The 23,075-nt window shown below is 39.8% G+C and overlaps 1 protein-coding gene across 1 annotated transcript in view; it reads left to right on the top strand.

Annotated features, from left to right (window-relative positions):
- The window catches only part of HSD17B12 (hydroxysteroid 17-beta dehydrogenase 12), a 56,274-nt gene that overhangs the window by 13,073 nt on the left and 20,126 nt on the right, over nucleotides 1-23,075 (top strand). Inside the window, exons 2-6 of the mRNA XM_083465137.1 lie at nucleotides 8,048-8,094; nucleotides 9,805-9,880; nucleotides 16,776-16,886; nucleotides 20,666-20,730; nucleotides 21,764-21,808. Of these exons, the coding sequence (XP_083321263.1) occupies nucleotides 8,048-8,094; nucleotides 9,805-9,880; nucleotides 16,776-16,886; nucleotides 20,666-20,730; nucleotides 21,764-21,808 (344 nt within the window). The remainder of the gene's footprint in view (nucleotides 1-8,047; nucleotides 8,095-9,804; nucleotides 9,881-16,775; nucleotides 16,887-20,665; nucleotides 20,731-21,763; nucleotides 21,809-23,075) is intronic.

The raw sequence follows: 23,075 nt of genomic DNA, 5'->3' as shown, positions 1-23,075 counted from the left end.
TGTACACTGTGCTATTTTTACCTGCTGTTAGCTGCTCTTTGGCTGGGGAGGGCGGGATACAAATAAAAATTTATTATTATTATTACATATGAAGCTGTTCTATTATCACACCATTGGTCCATTTAGTCCAAGATTGTCTATTTTGAATATCAGCAGCTCTTTGGGATCTTGGACAGAGGTCTCTTCCATCACCTATTTATTACCTGATCTTTTCAGTGAAGATTTGGGATTTGAACCTCAGACCTTCTTGATGCAAAGCATTTGCTCTTTCACTCCTCATGCTTGTAGATAACTGTATGTGGTAAACAACACATAGGGTTATGCATGTCAGCATCGCCCTAGAGCCAGTGCGCCAACTGGACTCTTGCACCTCAACCCCGACTGGGCTGGGCGAGCTGGGTAGCACCGCCAGAGACCTCCTTCCCGCAGGAAACGGTCACAGTGCTGTGGACTCACAGCTTAGAGCTGAGAGCACCGGATTCACTGTCTCAATACTTCAGTCGTTGCGCAGCAGAGTTTTGCAGAGTCTTGCAGAGTATAAACCACTCGGAGAGCAGCTCTGTAAAATATCTTCCGTTTATTCTATAACTACAACTATGGTACAAAACTATATACAGAGCTAAGTATTCTGAGCATAAAGCAATGCTATACTGAGAGTCTGCAGCTGCTCTTAGCAGCAATCTAATCTCTAGGATCTCTAACACTCTCACTCTCTCCGATATACTGACTGACTGACTCTCTCTCACACTCACAGATATGTTGCTGGGCAGAATAAGTTAATAGGCAGGACACGCCTCCTCTTCTCTGTGGAGAGTCAGCAGAGATCATCAGGAGATGGTCAGGAGATTCTTGTGTATGGGAGGGGTGAAATCTCCTCAATGCATTGCTTCCTTTCCTATACAGAAATTTGATGTGCACATCCTTTAAGCTCCGGAAGCTATGTTTAAGCCAATTTAAGGGTTGCTTTCCCCACATTTCTGCTGTGGATCTTTTTTATCTTTTGGCACACCTTTCCTGCATGCTTTCAAACATGCAGTGTGAACCTCTGGAACTCATGATTGAGTAGGGCTCCTAATAGCGTATTTATAGTGTATTCGCTGACATGTGAATGTCTGTACAGAAAGGACACTGAATTGTGGAAACAGGGAAATAGATCTCTCTTTTAACTTGTGAGGGAGACTGAATTATTGGTGTTGGGACACAACATATATTGTGTTTAACTTCTTCAGTAAACTGAACATTGTGAATGACCAGTCTTTGTATTCAGTTGCACCTTTCATCATCTTATGCTGTCACATGAATGTGCTGTGTTCCCAGTGAGCAGTGGGACTCAACTGCTTGTTTGGTGAATAGGTGTGACTGAACTCCAAAGGGGAGAAATGCCATGTGACAAGGACATGCTCAAAATCCATGTGTTCTTATCTGGGGTGAGGGATTGCTATGGTGCTGAGCATAGCATTCTGATGCCTATATAGTGTCCGTTTTGTTCTTTCAGGGAAAATAAGATACATCAAACAAACTGTAACAGAAATGCTTAAAGAAGCTGGACAGTTACACTTATGTAACTATTCTGTAACTAAAACAGCCTTCCTATTAATGCTCAGTATTGAATAGTATTTTAAGAAAGCATTTTGGCTTCCTTCATGGCATTTCGAAACAAAAGTAACTTACACTTACTCAGCCGCAAATGAACAATTGCAGAACTTCCTCCAAGAAAGTCTCAGATAAATCAAATAAGTATTTATTTATCCTAATGGTTAAGTTCAGACATAATGGCAAACCATGGTGTAGAAGCCTAGGCTAAATAGACTTTTATGTTCTCTATCTGGTGTTCTGCAGTTTCCCCTTCCTGGTTTGCTATTAGGTTCATGATGGCAAATGGTGGTTTGCTGTGAACCAAGAGTGGAGAGAATTGTATCATGTGAGGGTAGGAGAAAGTATGAGAGGCCAGTGCTCATTCCAGGCTGTTTTTCATAACGCCAATAGGTTGTTGGAATGGTACTAAGGAGATCTGACTTCAGATCTCGCTTAGCCATGTAGCTCACTAGATGTTCATTGTCTAATCCCTACCTTTCACACAGGTGTACATCACAAGTGACATCAGGTGTGGAGCAGGTTTGGGGAGATTAACATGTGGGCAAAACTGAGACCCGGGCTGGGCCAAATTTCACCCCCTGGCCAGAATTTCCCCACCCCTGATAAAAATAATGCGAGAGGGTAGAAATGTGAACCAAAATGAAGACATGTTAAATGTAAATATAATGTTTAGCATTCCACCATATTGAAATGTATATTTGATGAATATGCAAAGCAAATATATATATCAAGCAAAATAAGTGTGTGTGTGTGTGTGTGTGTGTGTGTGTGTGTGTGTGTGTGTGTGTCCCCAAGATGGAAGAGGAAATAAAACATGGAAATTTTAGTTTTCCCATTATACATACAATCAGCTTTAGTGTATCTCCTTTCTGACACCATAGTATAAAATAGAGAGGTGGCAAGTCATCTTTTAACGGGCTTATGTACTTTCTTATAAGGTGCTATAAGGCAGCTTTTCGGAAAGACTTTATGGATGTTACATCATTTTAGCTAAGAATAGATGTTGTGATGTGTAAAATGGCTTACTTGCATCCCAAATAGACATGATAGACAAAAATGGTTTTCATGGAGGTTGCAATAGGATACATTACATCTTAATTTTAAAATAATGAGAGCATTCTGTCATGAGTTGCAGATATTAAAAATTAAGGACATTGATCTGTTGCCTAGAGTGTAAAGAGGAATATTCCTTTACAGAAATGAGCATTTCTGCAGTCTACAAATTTGAAAGTAAATGCACATCATAAATCTAGATTTTTGTATGTTCCTCTTTCTTGCAAATAGAATGTTTTCAATAACCATTTCCCCTCTTCCTGCATTGTGAAATGGTGGCAGCATATCAGCAAGGAATTGCATTGGTATTCTAGAAGCATAGCCAAACCAGACAGGTCTGCAGCACACTGGTCTATTTTTAGACTTTAGGTTGCCATTTTTATCCTGTAAAAATATTCATCAGTGTCTGGGTGACAGGCCATCAGTTTTTGTAAATGTGGTAGAGACCACATTTCCCCTTCTACCTATCTTCTCTGTTTTATGCTTTGCAGTGTGTAGTTTGGAGTAGGGGGAGGTGGTTACTTTGGATTTCAATTCATGCATTAAACTCCTCAGTTCACAGATCTTTAACGTCATGCACTTCATTCATCTTTTTCTATACGCAGCTGCTTACGCATCTCTGCTTATTGTCTATTATGGCTGAACTGTTCTAGTGCACAAAAGTAAGCGCGCTGGGGGGGGGAATTAATAGATTTAGATGCCTTTCTATAATTTCCAATCTAGTCTCTCTCCTGACATTCTTTAGCTGCAGCCACGAAGCACTAAATTTAAAACCACATTGGTACTGTGGGTAAGGTATTCTCTTTTTCTCAGAGCAAATACAGTAGTATGGGGAGATTCTCCTGAAATCAATATGGGTTGGTGGGTTGTATTAGATTGGTTGTGCTTCAGCAATGAGTCCCAAGTTCCAATTCCTGTTTGGGAATGAAAATTCTCAGTAGCCTTGAGCAAGTCATGCCCTCATTTTTTAAGTTGTTACAATCTTATTGACCTAATACACAAGTTGATTGTGCAGTTTAATGTATACTTAGCATGCAGAAAGATGTTTTCAGAGTGATTGATAACAATCCTCAGGGTATCCTTTGAGGAGATCTGCAACCAACAAAGGCAAGGTAGTCAAGACACAAAGACACACCTGATGCTTGCTTTGTGGTTTCTGTCCCTTCTCTGACAAAGGGCAGACAAAAAGTTATGTAGCATGTAATGTAGCTTGTAGAGCAATAGATCAGTCTTCATTTTTCCTCAAAAACCATACAAACAGATGTACATTGAAATGTATAGTTAGGTTGATTGAACCCCAACTCTAAGAACAGTGGGCAGTAATTTATAGAAATGTATTTTAATCACTTGCTGGATAAATGTAACTTAATAAATGAACATAATTGAGAGATGAGGTGACTTGCATTTTTATAGGCTTGTTATCTTGGCACACTGGAGTTTTACAATGGCCGGTCGTAGATACTGTGTCAGAAATTCTCAAATCTATTCATGTTGCATGTTAAATATAACCCTAACCCCATTTGTATAGTACCAAAGAACCTCCTTAATACTTGTGTGTTCGTACTCATCTCATCATTTTGCATTTCTGCAGTATATTGTGACACGCAGATAGAAAGACAATGCAACACTTGGGTACTGAACAAAGAATTGTAATAGTTGTAATACTTGGGAGTTGTACATGGGTACGGGCAGTTGTAATTAACTGGTGAACTCAGTCAAATTCAAAGACATAGTTCTGAATGTTTTTTTTTAAAAATCTATTTACTTCCTATGAAAAACTAAAAAAGAATCTTATTTAACTTCCTTTTGTTCATTTCTTGCCTTCGTGATAAGGAATCTCCAAATAAAATGTTTCCTGGATCATGCCAGAGTGATGCAGTAGCAAAAACAAACAAACAAACAAAACCAACTAATGCTAGTTTAGGCCACATCAACAGAAGTATAGTGTCCAGATCAAGGGATATAATAGTACTGCTCTATTCTGTCAAACTCCCCCTAAAGTACTGCTTTCAGTTCCTGGGAACCACAATTAAGAAAGATATTGACAAGCTGTAACGTGTGCAGAGGAGGGCATGATCAAGGGTCTGGAAAACAAGCCATATGAGGAATGGTTGAGGGAGTTGGGTATGTTTAGCCAGGAGAAGAGAAGAAAAGGGCTATCACATGGAAGATGAAGTAAGCTTGTGTTCTCCTGCTCTGGAGGGTAGGACTCAAACCAACGGCTTCAAGTTACAGTGGTACCTGTGGTTAAGAACTTAATTCATTCTGGAGGTCCGTTCTAAACCTGAAACTGTTCTTAACCTGAAGCACCACTTTAGCTAATGGGGCCTCTTGCTGCTGCCGCCGCACGATTTCTGTTCTCATCCTGAAGCAAAGTTCTTAACCTGAGGTGCTATTTCTGGGTTAGTGGAGTCTGTAACCTGAAGCGTCTGTAACCCGTGGTACCACTGTACAAGAAAGAAGATTCCAACTAAACACCCGTAAGAATTTTCTGACAGTAAGAGCTTTTCAACAGTAGACCAAACTCCCTTGGAAGGTGGTGGACTCTTCTTCCTTGGAGGTTTTTAAGCAGAGGTTGGATGACCATCTGTCATGGATGCTTTAGTTGAGATTCCTGCATTGTAGGGGGATTAGATGACCTTTGTGTCCCTTCCAATTCTACAATTCTCTGATCTTTCACCAAGGGACGAGTGTACATAAGAACCTCAGAGAAGCTCAGCTGGTTCAAATTAAAGACCAATCTCATTCAGCATCCTTTTCACCCTCTGGCCAATCAGGTGCCTGTGGAAAGCCTGTAAGCAGGACATGAGGATTACAGCATTAGCCCTCACTTTTTCTCCAGCAACTGGTCTTCAGAAGTATACTGCCTCAAATAATTGAGGTAGTAGCTGTAGATGACCAGTAGCCATGGATCCATGAATATGTTTAAACCCCTTTTAGAGCCCTCCAAGTTGGTGGTCATCACCTCATCTTGTGGTGGCAAATTCCACTCCTTAACACTGCTTTCTTATTCTTTCCATAATTGACTCCCTTGGGAGGCTGTGGACTCTCCTTCATTAGAGGTTTTTAAGCAGAAGTTGGATGGCCATCTTCCATGGATGCTCTGGTTGAGATTCTTTCATTGCAGGGGATTGGATTAGATGACCCTCAGGATCTCTTCCAACTCTACGACTCTAACCCACAGCACTCCAACATGATTGTAACATATTCTATCACTGTTCATTTTTTAAAAAAACAGTGTGCTCCGAATCCGAAGAGAAGTGAGCATAAGGGTTCTCTTGCAAAGTTTCTCATGCCAAGAGTCCCCTTTCATTATAGTTCCCAGTGCCCCAACCCACACTATTCTAGACAGTTCCTGAACCTTCAGTGGCTTGCCACAAGATCCAACTTCCACATATTATCATGCCTATAATCTATCATATGAAATGCACTGTGGGTGCCAAAGAGAAGTGAGAATATGCAAAATCTGAACATTTGTGGTTGCAATTTGAGTGAGAAATAGGAGGTTTAGAAGCACACATTTGTCTCATTTTCTGCACCAGATTTTCCGTTCAGTAAATGTATTGTGTTGCTGCTGTCTTATTAACTTGCAGAGTCTGCATGCTTATCTTCTTTGTTCTTGTTAAAATATGAGCTGGCATGTGTTAGACTGCATTAGCGTTCACTTCTAGGGACTTCAGTGCCTTCTAAATTTGGCATTGCTAAGCTGGTGCCCTGTTTGCTTGAATCAATTGGGGTAGCTATTTTTAGCAACAAAGGGGAATTGAAATAGCAATTTTCTTTCCATGCAATAGATCCCAAGAGGAATACTGATGCAAGCTCTCTGTCATTGCATATACTCGCCCCTCCTCAAAAACCCTCAGACAAAAGGCAGCTGTCACAGTTTGCGGCAGTATTAATCTTTAATCAATTGAGTGTTTTCTGCATTCAGGTGTTCTGAGGGGAAAACGGGTCATGAGGAGAACCTGTCTGGAATAACTAAGCATTCTCTTTGGTGGGTAACGGCAGGGAATAGGCAGAGCAGCTAAAAATAGTATTTGCTTCAAGTGTTCCTCCAGTCTATTTTTGATACTTGATTTTGATAAGGTTGATTGGGCTCTTACTAAAAATAAGTTTCTTCCAGGCTAGCAACACATGCACACACACACATAGTAAAATGTTTTTAACTAACACAAACTAAAATTCTTTAGTGGGCTGCAGATAATCTTGGAAGAAAGTGTTGGTCAGATGCCAGTGTTTATATAATCTCTATTAAATGAGGCATTATTTGATGCCAACCAGGACTTGTCTCTATTCTTTCCAGTTTTTGTTGTGTTGAAGGGCTAGTATGACTTGTTTGCCTTTCACAAGCTTCTTGTAATGTAGTGGAAATAGCAGCGGGTCCCCCCCCCCCCCGTTTTACATAATTCACACCTATTCAGTGTTACCATTTTCTGTTACATGCCTTGATTTGGAAGACTGTTTTGTTAACTCCTGCTAAAAGCTGCATTTAATATAGATTCTCATTAAGTAATATTGGAATATTACTTGCAGCTACTTATAACCGAGAAGAGAAATGCTGATTTCCCACATTTGCAACATAATCTGTTAGTTATCTATTTATTAGCAGTTATTTCACAAGAAAGTGAGTGGAAGTATTGTTGAAATTTTGATTACATGTAAAACCATGTGACTTCTGCAAGACTACTGCTATTCTTCCAACACTAGATTTATCAACTTTTCCAGAAATCTTGCCCTGCATTTTTCTTCACATATTATAAGAGTTCACCCTCTTAATCCCAAAACGAAACGTCACTTAGAGTTTTCTGTCTACTTCTCCATCTGGGGAATAGAGGGCAGGGTGTGGATTCAAATATATAGCTGGAACAGCCTCTCCCTGAATAAAGCAGCACTGATAATTTTCATGAAAGCGGTTTGCCCAAGACTACTCTGCAGTCTTCATGTTTGAGTGGTGACATAGCTGAATTGCTTCTATCAAATACTGTCTTATTTATTCTTACATCACTCTCCTTTGTGCTGTTTTCTTCCTGTTCAATACTATAAAAATACTAATTTATTCACAGTAGTCTTGAATCCTAATCCGAAGGAGGCAAGCATTATTTTTCAGATGAAGAAATGCTGAATCAGTATAATGCTTGGATTGAAGGAGCGAATTGGAGGTGCCATTACAACATAACAAGTAAAATTAACGTTGTGTGTTGTAAAGCTTTCATTAATTGTTCATAAGACATACATGCTAAATTGGATTTGAATTGATAGATAACATTAAGAAAAAATCCTAAGTCAACTTTTCCAGAAAACTTATATCACTTCTAGAAGACGAAAAATTTATGGCATTATGACATAAGCTTTGGAAGCACACTAACATCTCTGTTCTTCCGCCTTTCATGTTTTATAGTTATCACGGGAGCTACTGATGGAATTGGAAAGGCATATGCAGAAGAGGTAAGTTGTGATTCATGTAACATATTGTACCTTTGTGCATTTTGACATGCATACAACAAATTGGAGTCTGTATCCTGTGCTGTATGTATGTCATGTTCTTGTTTTGCCTGAATGATAAGGCAAATTGTTGTTTAACAGGGATAATGTGCCAAAGTATAACCTGCATGGAAACACTGTTTTGTAACAGAGCTAACTTAGCATGGCAGTCTAACAATCTAAATGAATTCTGAGATGGCTCTGGTGCATGTTACAGTATCCATTATTCTGGTCAGATGTGTATTATAGTTCATTACAGTGCTATATAAAACAAAAGGTGCCACAACTCACTATGAACTCCTCCCTTGTTCTCTTATAATGACAAGGGTGCCCACCTGAGAGGTACCAGAACTGAGTTCTGGTGAATTCTGGCTGAAAAAAGCCCTGATTATATACAATGTGCATTATAGTTTGCTCTACGAAGACTCCTGCCTTGTTGTCTGGCTATCATATGAATACAGTGGATGCTTGGGTTGCGAACATGATCCGTGTGGGATGCACGTTCGCAACCCATGTCTGTGCATGCGTGGGTTGTGATTCGGTTCTTATGCGCAAAGCGCAGTTTAGCGCTTCTGCGCATGCACGACCGCCGAAACCCGGAAGTAACCCGTTCCAGTACTTCCGGGTTTCGGCGGTCCGTAACCTGAAAAAACGCTACCTGAAGCGCTTGTAACCCGATGTATGACTGTGTATGATTCCACCCATATTTGCAAGACGAGCATATTGCATAAAGCGAAAGAAAAAAAGAACTTTGATCCTTAAAACATGGCCCATTAACAGTTTGACATCCTTTCCAATGTCTTCATTTGTGCTAGGCACAGTGTCTGCTTACACATAGTACTTTGGATTCAGTGTTAAGGTTTGGCAGCCAAGTCAGGTAATATTTGTACCTCTGGATACCTAAAACCTCATCTGAGGATTAATGCCTGTGTTTACACTAGGAGTGGAGAACTCCTGGCCCAATGGCCACATTTGACTAAGCACTGGTCCCAGTTTGGCCCCCAAGGCCGATGTGATATATGTGATGTCAGATGTGGGGCAGGTAGAGATGCAGAAGGATCTGCTGCACCACCAGGTTCCCTGTGGAACTCATGTTGGAGTTCCCTAATCCCAGCAGAAAGTAGGCTTGAAGTCACTATCAACTGATAGGTAGTAATTTCAAGCCTGCTGATCATCAGCAATTCGAAGCACTAAGGAGGGTTCTTTGTAAAAAGTTCTAACAGTTGACACCTGATGTCACTATGACATCAGGTGGGTTGGTAGATGGGTGGCCCTTCCAACCTGACCAGTTTGGTCCTTGTGAGATAAGGATTTGCTCCATTCGCCAGTTCAGTTTCCCTATCCTGGCTCACACATTCACAAGTGATCTGGTTAGATCAGTGGATTGGTGTCTTTGAAGAGATCTAGCTCAGTGTCCATCTTAATTATGAATCTTTGCTCAGTTACCATAGATTACTAATTTCCTACTCTTTATGTCAAATCTATATTTGTAATTCCTTTTTTCTGTTATTTGTTAATCCAATTTGAGCCAAATACTTCCTCCTGATGGAGAGGAGATATCTTTAGATCTAATTCTGTAATTGAATTTCTTGTATAAATAGTGGTGTTGATCAATAAAATGCTACCATAGAGTTGTAACTGGCACTCTTAGACTTTTGCCCTTATTTTTTTCAGTTAGCAAGGCGTGGAATGAAGGTGGTTCTTATCAGCAGATCTCAGGAAAAATTGGATCAGGTTGCCAAGGAAATAAGTAAGTAGTTTTCTGGTCTTTTTTCAACTAAATTATTGAGAGCTAAAACAAGGGATGATGGGATTCAACCAATGAGCCTCATCAGCAGAAGTCCTATTCATGGCTTCCCTGCCTTTCATCTGCCCCTCCAGATGTTGCTGAACTCAACTATTATGGTCAATGGGATTATGGGAGTTAAAGGTTAAGCAACATTTGAAAGCCAGGAGGTTAGTCAGCATTTACATCGGGTGGATCCAGTAGACATCGTGCAAGCACAAGCTTCCAAAAAGCCTTTTCACAGCTCAGGTCCTCTTATGAAGTAAAAACTGGTTAAAGCAGAGAGTAGATATAAATTGACAGTTCTCCCAGTGGAGTTATATAATGCAGGGTTGGCAGTTCTGGACACCACACCTCAAAAATTATATTGTGGAGCTGGAAAAAATGTAGAAAGGGGCAACAATAGGGGGCTGGAGCAATTCCCGTATGAAGAAAGGCTTCAGCGTTTTAATTGAAAGAAAGAGAGCACATGATAGAGGTGAATAAGACTCATTGAAAATATAGTTTTGCATTTAAAGCTGCCCATTTGTGGATGGACCTTAGAACCAGTAGAAGGTCCTACTGGAAAATTTAAGAATTGAACAGTATTGCACCTGTATATATTTTTCATCAGTTTTCGCATGTACATGTCACAAGTGCTCTGCTTTTGTTCCTTCTCCATAAATAAGCTAAAACCTAAATCACAGTAAAAATACCATGTAATCATCATTGTAAGTAGCTGAGAATGAATATAAGTTACGGTCTCCCCTAGAATGTAGTTGGCAGGAGACCAGTGCCAGAAATAAGGTGGTAGAAAATATTAGCTAGTTTATGGCAGGTTAAGTTTATTTCCAAAATTATATTCAGAACATACTTGACACACCACCAGGAAACACTTTTACTCTGCAGGAATAATCAGTTTGCCAGCTTTAATAAAACAGCAGTTAAATAAAGGTTAAATAGCAGTGTTAAAACGATCAAATACTCAAATCACACATACTCTTATATATACTATGATCAACACGTTTTCTAGAACTACCAAGAACCTGGGTGCTTGGAATTCCCCCCCTCCCCGATTTGTAACCATTCTAAATTAAAAAAAAATACCCAAGCAGTGTACAAAATACAATAGAAAACATAATTCAAACCATAAAACAAAGTTAAAAACATAAATTGACAAGAATTAAAAGCTTCTGAAATAGAATAAACTAATTAGCATGTTGTTGAGTTTGGAAGTAGTTGTTGATTTCTTTGTAAAAACAAAAAAACGAAAACGATATTGGAAGATGGTGTTCCCAGCACCTGGCATTCAGAGGCATACTATGTCTGACAGTAGGAGGAGAACATAGCCAGTCTGGCTACTAGCTATTGATAGCCTTAGCCTTCATGAATTTGTCTACTTTCTTTTTAACCATCCAAGTTGGTGATCATCATTATTTCTTGTGGGAGTGAATTCCAGAATTTAACTTATGTGTTGCGTGAAGAACAGCTTTTCTTTTGTCTGTTTGATTTCTTTGGATGTCCAGAAATTCATACATCTTATCCTACAGCTATTCAGGGAAGTCTGGCTTGAATTCTCTGTGATAATATATTATGTGTATAATATATATTTATAATAGGAAATGGGGGGCCCACGCTTGATAATTCTAGGCAGAAGGTGAAAAGGGATGCATTCACATCAAAGTCATATCACGAGAGCTTTTTGAAATAGAGCGGGGAAAGTTGTTAAAGAGCTTAAGTATTGTTGTACTGTGTATTTTGGGTCTATGGACCGCACTCAAGCTGTGTGTGTGTGTTTCAAATATATAAGCATTAACAGTGGTACCTCGCAAGACGAACGCCTCGCAAGACGGAAAACCCGCTAGACGAAAGGGTTTTCCGTTTTGGAGGCGCTTCGCAAGATGAATTTCCCTATGGGCTTGCTTCGCAAGACGACAGCCCATAGGGAAATATCCGGGACAGCGGGGAAGCGCCGGGCTTCGGAACGCTGCTCCGAAGCCGGGCGGGGGGGCGGGAACACCTTCTGAAGGCGGGCGGGGGGCGAAAGTCTTTGTCCCCCGCCCGCCTTCCCAGGGGCTTTTAAATCCTCCGCTGTCCCGGGGCGATTTTAAAATGCCGCCCGCCAGCATTTTAAGATTGCCCGGACAGCGGAGAAGTCCTCCGCTGTCCCGGGGTTTTTTAAAATGCTGGGGGTGGGAAGAAAAGCCCTTGTCGTCCCCCCCAGCCTTCAGAAGAGGTCCGGGGACAGACTGTCCCCGGACCTGGTCTGAAGGCGGTTTCCCTAGGAACGCATTAATTGATTTTCAATGCATTCCTATGGGAAACCGTGCATCGCAAGACGAAAAACTCGCAAGACGAAGAGACTTGCGGAATGAATTAATTTCGTCTTGCGAGGCACCACTGAATATCTATGAGCTGGCCAACCTTTAAAAACAACAACCCAGAATAAGAGTTTTACAATTCTGGAATACTATAAACAGGTTTGGGGCTGGAGAACTCTGTTTTACAAGCAGCAATGTCTACATTTATGAAAGATCTGAAACCATCATTGTGACCTATTGATGCTGGAAAGCTTTGTAGCCACCCTTTCCCCTCTGCCGTGTACTATTTCCATGGTGAGAGGTGGTGGCTGAAATAGAGAAAGGCCCTGCTGGCAGATTTTTTTAAACAAAAAAATCTACTCTGAGTAGATTAGTATTTTATTTCATGTCAAAATTGTATAAATTTGGGTTCAGGAAGAAATTTTCTGTCATGTTTGCAAGTGATAGAATAGAAGTAGGAGATGTCTTGTAGTTCGTGCTTTTCCTAAATTGTGTGAACCATCAAGAGTATGCAATTTCTTGAAAAATATAATGAGACCTCACACTTTATTGATACATACCCCATATCTTGTTTAAGTCTTAACAACAGTAGAAACCAATAAAACAATGAAATCAAGTAACAAAACAGATTGGAGATGATGATCAGAACAGAATCAGACAAAATATTACAAAACAACATTAGTATAATTATAGTGGTGGTAACAAATCTGTTTAATGTGGTATTACTTAAGAGTTCAACTAAAGGGAACTTAGTTTGCATTGGGTCTGTCATTGTTGTAGTAAATATATCCCCTAAGTCTTATTAAGTGCTAGTAAATGGGTGCACATTTATTCATACCATAGTTTGAATTTTTATTATAAAAAGAGCTTGTCTAGCTACTAATGGACATTTTCAACAACTGTTGCTAAAAGTAATGATGATTTTAAAATGCAGTGTTCGAATAAAGTATCCAGGTTTAAAACTGAGTTTAGCAATCCACTAGATTGTATATATGGTGCAATCTGTGCAGGAACCTCTGGGCAGGTGTTTGCCTTTCAACAAGGCTAAAAATAGCATTCATTACCATAAGCATGAGGAACACACTCAGACATGAGCAGCATCACGATAACCTTGTGGGAGAACTTGGAAATGAACACAGTATTTTTCTTTCCAAATCCAAATCATTCAAACTGGTGTAAACTACTTGAATGAAATTAATTTTCCCACCTGTCAAAATCAAGGTTTTTGCCATGTTTTCAGTGGATTGAAGGGAGGGTGATTCCTTCTCTCTGCTTACCCCATTCCATGTCTGTAGAACTGAAGCAGTTGTATCCTGTCAGGTATGATAAAACACAGCATAATACATATGTGGTGCTATTGAGTTTTTAAAGAGTTGCTAGTCTAGGAGTATATTTGCTGGAGTGGGGGTTGGATTGGACAGAGGCGTACCTACGTTTAGGCCTCTCAACTTTCCACTGGCTCTTGCCCACAGAGTGACACCTTTGTCACATGACTGGTGGAGCTCCCTGCTCCAGCTACTGTGTGGATGGTGCTGTGGTCTAAACCACTGAGCGTCTTAGGCGTGCTGATAGGAAGGTCGGCGGTTCAAATCCCTATGACGGAGTGAGTTCCATTGCTCTGTCCCAGCTTTTGCCAACCTAGCAATTCAAAAGCACACCAGTGCAAGTAGATAAATAGGAATATGTTAAATCCTGAGCAGGCCCAATGTCCATTGTGTAGCTCCTTTGGGCTGATCATCCCAGTAAATGATATGAAATATTTGTTTCTCTCACTCAACTTGGCAACTTTCCTCACTGCAGTAAATGTGGGATTTTTTAACCAAGCCATTGATAAATTGTGCATTCATGGCAGAAACAGCTATGTAGCAGTGCATATTAATGTTACTCTTTTTCTAAATCCTGGATTATTTCTAAATCTTTGGTTATTACTTTTGCTAGCAGTAAAAACCTCAAGTATTTCATAACAAAGAAAGGAGAATGGGTAGTGTCCATTGATATATTTATCTGCAAATACCCTGACCGCAAGATTTCAAACATGAATGTGTAGTGATAGAGCAGATGTTGCTAAAAATAGCAAGCCTCCACCTCCCTTCACAGAGATGTTGAACTTGATTTTCTTCTGACGTGATCACAAGACCACTGCTGCAGTAGGGACTTAATGCTATTTACGTCGTTATTTTGCATAGCAGCATATCCCTGGGGATTTATAAACAATGCAGCTGTTCTGAAAGATGAAGTAGGAAGCAAACAGTTGCATCTGCCATTAGGGATATTAGGAGGGGGAGGGGGAAGCAAGCAATGGAATACAATTAGGCTCACAAATCTGCATGAATGCATAAGCAATTGTTTTTCTCGGGAAAAACCTAGGAATGACTTTGTCCTTTAAACTCACAACTATTTTTATGAATTACTTGAAGTATTTTACCTTACCAGTGTCTGTTAAAACAATCACTTAGAATGAAGTAATGTGTAGGGTTATTGCATCTTTTATGATTTTATAATACTATGAATTCCATTCAACAGTTTGCATAACTGATCTACCACTGCCCCCATGTGCCTCTAAAAAACCCCTTTGGAGTTGAGTGGTGGGGGAAATTGGAGGGGGAAAGACCATGGAGGCACTGAAGGCAAGAACAGTGAGTTTGTTGGGAGAGAGAGTGGACAAGAAGAGTGCATAGTGATTAAAGGGGTGTTGCATGGTCTGTACAATGAGAGAGGTAGGTTATTTTATCAGCAGAGGTCTGAATCAAGGTGAAAAGACTGAAGTGAAAATGATAGAGAATAAGCTTGCGGTCAAATCGGATGATTTCTAGAGCATGCATCATTTGACAAAGGCCACGTGCTGACACCTTAGTAAGCCATAAACCAGGGCTTACCATAAAAGAGCAACTTGTTAGTGCACACTGCTGAATTGCTCCGGCTGCACTTTCCCCCTAGCATCTGTGGGAGCAATAAACTACAATCCTTTGTTAAAAAAGAACTAGCACTCACAACTTTTTCTCTTCAAACGAACCATGATATAGTGTGCTCTGGGCCACATATTTATACTACAGGAAACTAGTATGTTCACAACAAAAACATGAGGTGTGTAACACCTGAAAAACTAAAATACATACCCTACTGTTGTATGAAGGTAATACCATAGTTTCTTCAATGCCTAAAAATGTTTCAGTGAGGAATAACTCAGCTTCCTGAATAGAGGAAACAAAGGGGGGTGTCAGCAATAAAACAATGGTGGTACCAGAGAATATGGAGGATACAGAGTGAGAGGAATACTTAGAAGAAAATAAGTTCAGTGATGGATTATTTTGTGTTTGAGGCAATAGTGAGCCATCCATCTGTCCATGAAGAAGGGTTGAGTGGGGGAAAGTATGGGATAGAAGCAGAACTTGGTGACCTGTGTATTAGTGGTACTGAAAGTCAAAGAATTTGCTAGTCTTTCAGTGGCAGCCACAGAAAACACAGAATCATTGTCTTTTGTGGCCGCAACTGAGGCAGGGAGGAAAGCAGATAAAACTTTTTTCTTGGTTAGATGATGGATACATGAATGAATAATGACAATAGTGTGTGTGTGTGTGTGTGTGTGTGTGTGTGTTTGGTTGGTTCTAAGTCTCTTTGGGTTGTCGTGGACAAGATAAAGTTACTAATAAATTTAATTTCATTGGGGTATGAGGAGCCAGAGAAACTGAGCAGGTGGAGGAAAGAGTTGAAATGGGTGGAGTGATAGGAAAAGGAGGAAGCCCTTAGTTCAGACTTTGCTGAGGGGTGGGGGCTGGGAGAGAAAAATGATGGTCTTTCCCGTTTATGACTTTTACTCAGTCTATCGCCAGCATGTAGCTCTTGACAGATTACTTCCAAGGGAATGCGGCCCTTAACATTAAAAAAAAATCCACCCCATGCATAAAGCTTTTCTATGCGATATGTCTTAGGACTGCAGTTGTATGGAAGATTTGGCATACGATGCAGTATGTCCTCCAAATAAGGTTGCACCTTCTTGCAAGCAGTTTCTGTAATCAACACTTAACATTTTTGATCCGCCCCAATCTGAAATGACTGCGATAAGGTACAGCTTTCTGTAACAATGTGTTGGATCTCTCCTTACATACACTTAAGTCCCTCAGAATGCTTAAGCCATGTGGTTTGGAGGAGCTTTGGATTATGTTAACATACTTAAGAGTGACATACTCTTATCCCTGTCACTAACAAACACTAGGAAACTACTTTTAGTGTCCAAAGCAGCTGAATATTTTGCTCCCATTGGACAGTGTTTTAAACACAAATGACAAATCTATGCAGTATATTATTCCTTCACAAGGATGCTTATGTTGGAACTTCGTTTGGACCAGTATGTCAGATGGATCATTTAAAATTGGTCTTAATGGCAAAAGACTGGTAGTTTCATTCTGGTAAGAACAACTTTAAATGCATGCCATGTGTTGATGATTAGTTTATTTGACCCATTAGGACTTAACAGAAGAGGTTTGCATTGGGATTTTAAAGTTTTCCATGTTTGTTGTAAAATAATCCATGCTTATATTTGTGTGTGTGCTTTATTTCAGGAGAGCGGTTCAAGGTGGAAACGAAAACCATTCCTGCTGACTTTGAAGATCGTGAATCTATTTACAGAAACATAAAAGCAGGCCTGGAAGGTCTCGAGATTGGTGTCCTAGGTTTGTATCTTACTCTTATTTCCATGTTATTTGCTATGTTCTTGGAATCTTTGCTCCCAAGGAAAGTAGATAAAATTATTCAGTTCATAGCAACAAGTCATTTTGGAATAAACTTTGAAGCCTCTGTGCTTCATAAAACAGTTGTTCAGAAGTGGAAGAATTTGCACTGTTATCAAGAGTAGCTTATCCTACGAAAAAGGTCACCTCTTCACTTATGCCCTTAATGCTTCAGACATCTATCTAGATACCTTTGTAGTAGTTTTCTTGTATTTTCCAGCATGGTGAAGTTCAAGTATTGAGGCTAAAGCAGCTTCAAAGCTTAACCTCTTCCATTTTGCCCCTGCCTTCTACTGCATGTGTGATTGCTTAAATATGGCTAATAATATAGAGTCTAGGTCCCAGACATTTTTTCACCTCCTCAGTCAGAGATTAGTATTCTTGTTTAGTGGGTTAGATGGTTCCTTTAGGATTGGAGGACTTTCATAGAAGTCTTTCTTATTGTTCAGGCTCCTGCTTGTCTTGCACTCTTTATTCTGAGCCATATTAAGGAAATCTCTTCAGATACATTTGAATTCCAGTAATGTGTTGCATCTCCTTTCTGACTACAGTATATCATAGAATCATAGAACTGGAAAGGGAGACCGAGGATCATCTAGTCTAACCTCCTGCAGTGCAGGAATCCCATATGGGGATCGAACCTGTGACCTTGGTATTATCAGCACCACGCTCTAAAACCAACTGAGTTATCTAGTGGTTGTATGAGTGGTAGAATATATGTAAATCTGCATCCACGTATTCACTCAGTGTTATAGGCTAGATTTTTGCTTCTGGAAATGAAGCATTTTGCAGAGTATGATCAAATATAGGTGATCCCAGATTCATAAGTTATTAATTTGTTGCACTGGAGACTGCAACTGCAGAAATGATATTACTGAGGAACAGCAAACTCGTTTATATTGTTCACCAACTGGAGGAAAGACTGGGAAAAAATAAGTTGGTACTCCTCTTCCCTTGGGCATTGATTGATCTGTTTCTGCCCTGCCACCACAAGGTCCCTGAAGTGAGAAGTGCCCTGCTTACATTAGCTGAAATCAATTTCCATATCTTCCATTCATCTGTTTTGCTGACATTTGGCTACTTAAATATTTCATCGTAATATGTTGGAAAGTTGCTATGCCATATTGACTGGAGTTCTTAGACTTGGACTACTTCCAAGTCACTTCTTCTCAGCCCAGCCTATGTCATAGTGACATTAAAATAGGATAATGCCCTGCATGTTGCTCTGAGATCATTAAAGATTAACTTGCCCACCTACAGTGTGAGAACATGCCAGGAGCAAATGGCAACTGTTTGGGGGATACTTTCAATTCAGTAGGATTATCAGCTTAAACCAGGACTCACCAAGTGCAGGATCTCCTCTTTGAGGATATGTATTCATAAGACTCTTTTTTCTGAGCGATTCATTATATTCATACCATGCAACTTTCTCCTGCAATGCCCAAACTGGTCCCCCACTTGACTGCATAGCAAATGGAAGCCATAGCAGACCAGTTCAGATTTCAGTTGCTCCACACAAAGTTAAGTGCAACGCCACATGGAGTGGTCCTATGCCATTCTGTCAGACAGTTTATGCATATTGAATTTAGGAATAAAGCACCAGTAAACGAAGCAAGAGAAGCTCACACTAGCAGTTAAAATTAATTTAGATTTTCCCAATTCTCTCTGCACTTTGGGAGATGATGGGAGGTTTTCCCTGATACATAGGAGTGTCTACTTTAGTGTAAGCAGTAAGTCTGATAATAAAACCTGGGGACACTATATTGTGCCATTGAAAAATTACATTTAAACAATGCTCAGTAAATTTCATATGCTGCCAATTGATTGGGGGTGGAAGGAGGGGTACAATTTCACAGATATGAAGGGTATGAAAACAGCTTTAAGGAATGCTTTCATTTGTTGAATCTGTGTATAATGTACCTCGAAATAGCACAGGAGCAAGCAAACCTATTCAAAAAGCCAGTAATTGTTGCTGAAAACATAGAATGCTTAATGTAATAAGAACGCTATTAATGAGGTTTCTCCTGCATTATTCTTTCACTCTACCTCTTCATCTACCTCCCAAAATTCTTTATGAACGGTTTTCAAAGAACTAGTGCGGTGTGTTGGTTTATACTGCCATCTAATGTACTGATGATGATCTGACTTGGGACTGATGTAAGAATACTGTCCCTTTGCAGGTTACTTTCTTCCCAAAATGACTCACTGTGTCATAAATACCTACTCTTCCGCAGTCATTTCCAATGAACAGAATCACAGTGGATGCTGTGATACAGTTTATGATCAGAAACTTGGAATGTTAATTTCTGATAATGAAATAAACTATCGCTTGGTATCCTTGCAAGTGTCGAGTGGAAAGTTTATTGGCATTGGACATAATGCACACAAAAAGGCAAAACAAAGATAAAGGTATTCTATGAAGAAAACTTTGCAAAATGGAGTAAAAAAAGTAGAGATCAATTCTTCTGACAGCCTATTATTATTAATATTGAAATCTCTTACCCTCCATCATAACTAAACATTCTAAAACATTCTAAAAAATTCTAAACATTCTAAAAAATTGCACTCACAGGAATAGGGTGGGTGCTGAAAATATTTATCTTGAGTGCCAAATGTGCATCTTCAGCATTCAATGGGAACTATATAATAACTATAAAATAGATGCATCTCTGTGGGAAATTCCACAACTTAGGAGTAGCCACACAGAATTCCTTCCCTCTACCGAGCCACCGCCGTCCTGAACCTCTGAGGGCACTGGAATTACCAAGAAGGGCCCCTTTCCTGCTCAACATCCAAGAGGGCCTGTAGGGAAGGAAGTAGTCTTTGAGATATTTGGAACTTAAGTTGTTTAGGGGTTTTGAATACTAAAATGAGCACCTTGAAATGGGTTCCAAAATGACTGGTAGTCAATGCAGCTGATCTAAAATAGGGATTATATGAATCATAGAATCATAGAGTTGGAATAGACCACAAGGGCCATCGAGTCCAACCCCCTGCCAAGCAGGAAACACCATCAGAGCACTCCTGACATATGGTTGTCAAGCCTCTGCTTAAAGACCTCCAAAGAAGGAAACTCCACCACACTCCCTGGCAGCATATTCCACTGTCGAACAGCTCTTACTGTCTATGAGTTCTAAATCAAACCCCAGCCAGTAATCTGGCTGTTGTATTTTGGACCAGTTGAAGTTTCTGAGTCCTCTTTAGCGTCTGTCTTTCCAGGATTCAACCACAGTTTATTGGCCCTTATCCAGTCCATCGCTGCATCTAGACACCAATTAAAAGCTTTCACAGCTCCTCCTGATTCAGATGTTATGGAGAAGTATGTCACCAGCATACTGGAGTTGCCTTTAACAGAATAAGTCAGGGCTCAGCAACCTAAGGCCCATGGGCTGGAAGTGACCGGCCCATGAGCCACCCCCGAACCAAGCTACCCACTTGTGCGCTGCGTTAAACCATGGGATAAACCTTGCTGACCCCTAGAATAAGTTATGTTGCCTCTCGTTTGCCGTTGTTCAGTGATCTTCTGTGTCCACATTGTTGATATTGTAAGAAACTCAGATGAATTTATAATCTGAAGTATCAAGAGTTTTTCCACCAGGAGCTGAGAGTCTAGGCATCAAGTGAATTCAGATTATTTAAAAGCTGAATATAGTGATGTACACATTTAATTTCAGAATGTAATACCTTGTGTGAACTTAACCCTTCTGTTTCCCCCCCCCCAGTAAATAATGTGGGTATGTCATATACTTATCCTGAATTCTTCCTTGACGTTCCAGACCTAGATAAAGTAAGTATTGTCTTCTGCTCTTGCCCCTCTTTTAAATTTTTAAGATAGGCTTGTAAAAAAATTAACACAACTTTGGATGTATTTCTATAAACATGATAAAAATAAGGTAGAATATGGTAGCAAAAAGAACAAAGAGTTTTCTATGCAGTCTCATAAATAATTGAATACTAAAATTGAGGTTCACAGTGATCATGTAATCCAAATTCAAGGATTTAGATTGTTGTCACAACCCAGTCCCATCTCCTAAATATTGCTAAGATGGCTTTAAGTTAAACTTACTTTTGCATATCTGTTTCTTAAGGTGGTTAGGCAGGTTTCCTCTCAATTTTATTATGGTATTTATTTTGATACAGAAGAATCAACAGTTGAGGCTACCATGCTAGTCACTAAGACCAAGAAATGACCAATTTTGTGTTTTGCAACTACTTCATTTTTAAATTATATTGATTGTTTTAACTGCTCATAAAATTTGGAATATTAGTGCCATGCATTTCACATGAGCAATTCTGAGCAATTCTGAGTTAACCATAGTGCTGAATGGGTTTTACTGCACCATGCTATCAAGTTGATAAAACCTATTTCCACCCACTTGGGTTTTCCTTGGCTTGGTTTGACTAGCAATAAGCCAAAATATTTTCTCAAAACTTGAGAAAATACAGGCTTATTTCTAGCCACTCAGAGGTAAATCAGAGTTTGCTGAGATTTGTATTATCAGCCAAGAATTTATGAAGCTAAGGAGCGTCTCTGTCCAGTTCTCTTCCTTATCACATGAAACAGTGTAAGTTATTCAATAGCATTTATTACCAGAGCAAAGGTACTTATTCTGCATACCTGTGAAGTGTTCTGTATTGAGTATAGTTGATGTGATAGTGGGAAACTTTTGTGTTATTTTTAAAATTTAACAACTGCTTCCTTACCTGACTTAAGTAAATAAGCACGTCATACACCTCAATTGCTGCCGTTTTTGTTTAAATCAGGAATTTATGGTATCCTGCTATAGGGCTGTATTTCATTGGGGGTTTTTTTCTTATAGACAATTGACAAGCTGGTGAATATTAATATCATATCTGTGTGCAAGGTAAGTGCCACCTTGTGTAGATGTGCGGGGAGAGGATATGGCACCTTTTTTCTATTTGTCAGTATCAAGTAATTCAGTTGTTTGTCGTAAATACCGTATTCCTCCATGCAGTCTGCCTGTTGTAGGTGCAGTTTCACACTACTGTTTTGTCAAGTTATTACAATTGCTTGCCTGGAGCAATAGCTTCCACATAAGTCTGTTTTCTTTAGTAGCCTCTGGAAGTGACTCTGCAGCTGATAATAACACAACTTTCTCTCTCAGAATGCTCTGGGACACTGTAGGGAAACATCAGTGGTGGCTGTAAGCAATGGTACACTCAGCGTGTTACTGCTGCCTCCCATCAGGGTTCATCAGAGGGAATCCACCAGAGAGCATTTTGCTCTCTGTAGCCTGCTCTGGTCCAAAACTATTCTTTTGTTACCCACAATGCTCATTTTTTAAATAATCTTGGAGTTCTGAAAATTAGTTACAGTTTCTAAAGCACTATTCCTGGCATCTCCCCCGCCTCCATAGAATATGATGTTGGGGAAGGAGCCCCACTGATTCACATAAGCACATCACACCAGTGCAAATGCTCACATCTACTGACTGTTCTTGTATTCAAAGAGCTTCAAGCATGTGGCCTTTCTGAGATGTTTCAGGTGGACACTGCATATGAAGTGGTCATGAGCTCTTGATTGCCCTTGCAATCACTATGATTACATGGTTTGTCCCATTACCACATGAAAATGCTTAACTGAAAGACTGTAAGTGATAGTTAATAAAAGCAGGAAATACCTTTATATTTGTCATATTTAGCTTGGATTTAATTCTCCAAGGTCCCCTGTTTCTGTTATATTTGCATGGTTATCCTTTCCTCCATCTCCAAATACAATGGTATAGAGATGACAGCTTTAAAAAAGAAGAAGTTTATCATAGCAATTATAAAAGGTGACATTAGGAATAGCGCTCCCAAAATGTAAATTGCTATACAAGTTTGTACATTGTTGCAACTTCTGTCTGGCATAGGTCGTTTTTCATTCCCGCTTTACACATTATGTTTAGTGTGACTCAGCAAAAGTCACCGATTTACTCCATGACGGACCCAGGACATCTACATCCTCCAAGGCCATCTCTTGGCAAAGGAATTGTGTAGGATAGGACATTATGCAAAATGTGTACAAAATGGCTGTCCCCATTCTACTTCAATTATGACACCAATGATTTGTTTAGACCTGGCACAATCCATTAAAAAGAAGAAGCATTGTAGCCAGACCACTTCAGTTCA

This window comes from Podarcis liolepis, assembly GCF_965112155.1.
Source record: "Podarcis liolepis genome assembly, chromosome: 1".
Classification (NCBI taxonomy): Eukaryota; Metazoa; Chordata; class Lepidosauria; order Squamata; family Lacertidae; genus Podarcis; species Podarcis liolepis.
Note: the sequence above shows the minus strand (reverse complement) of the source record. Positions and strands in the feature narration are given on the sequence as shown.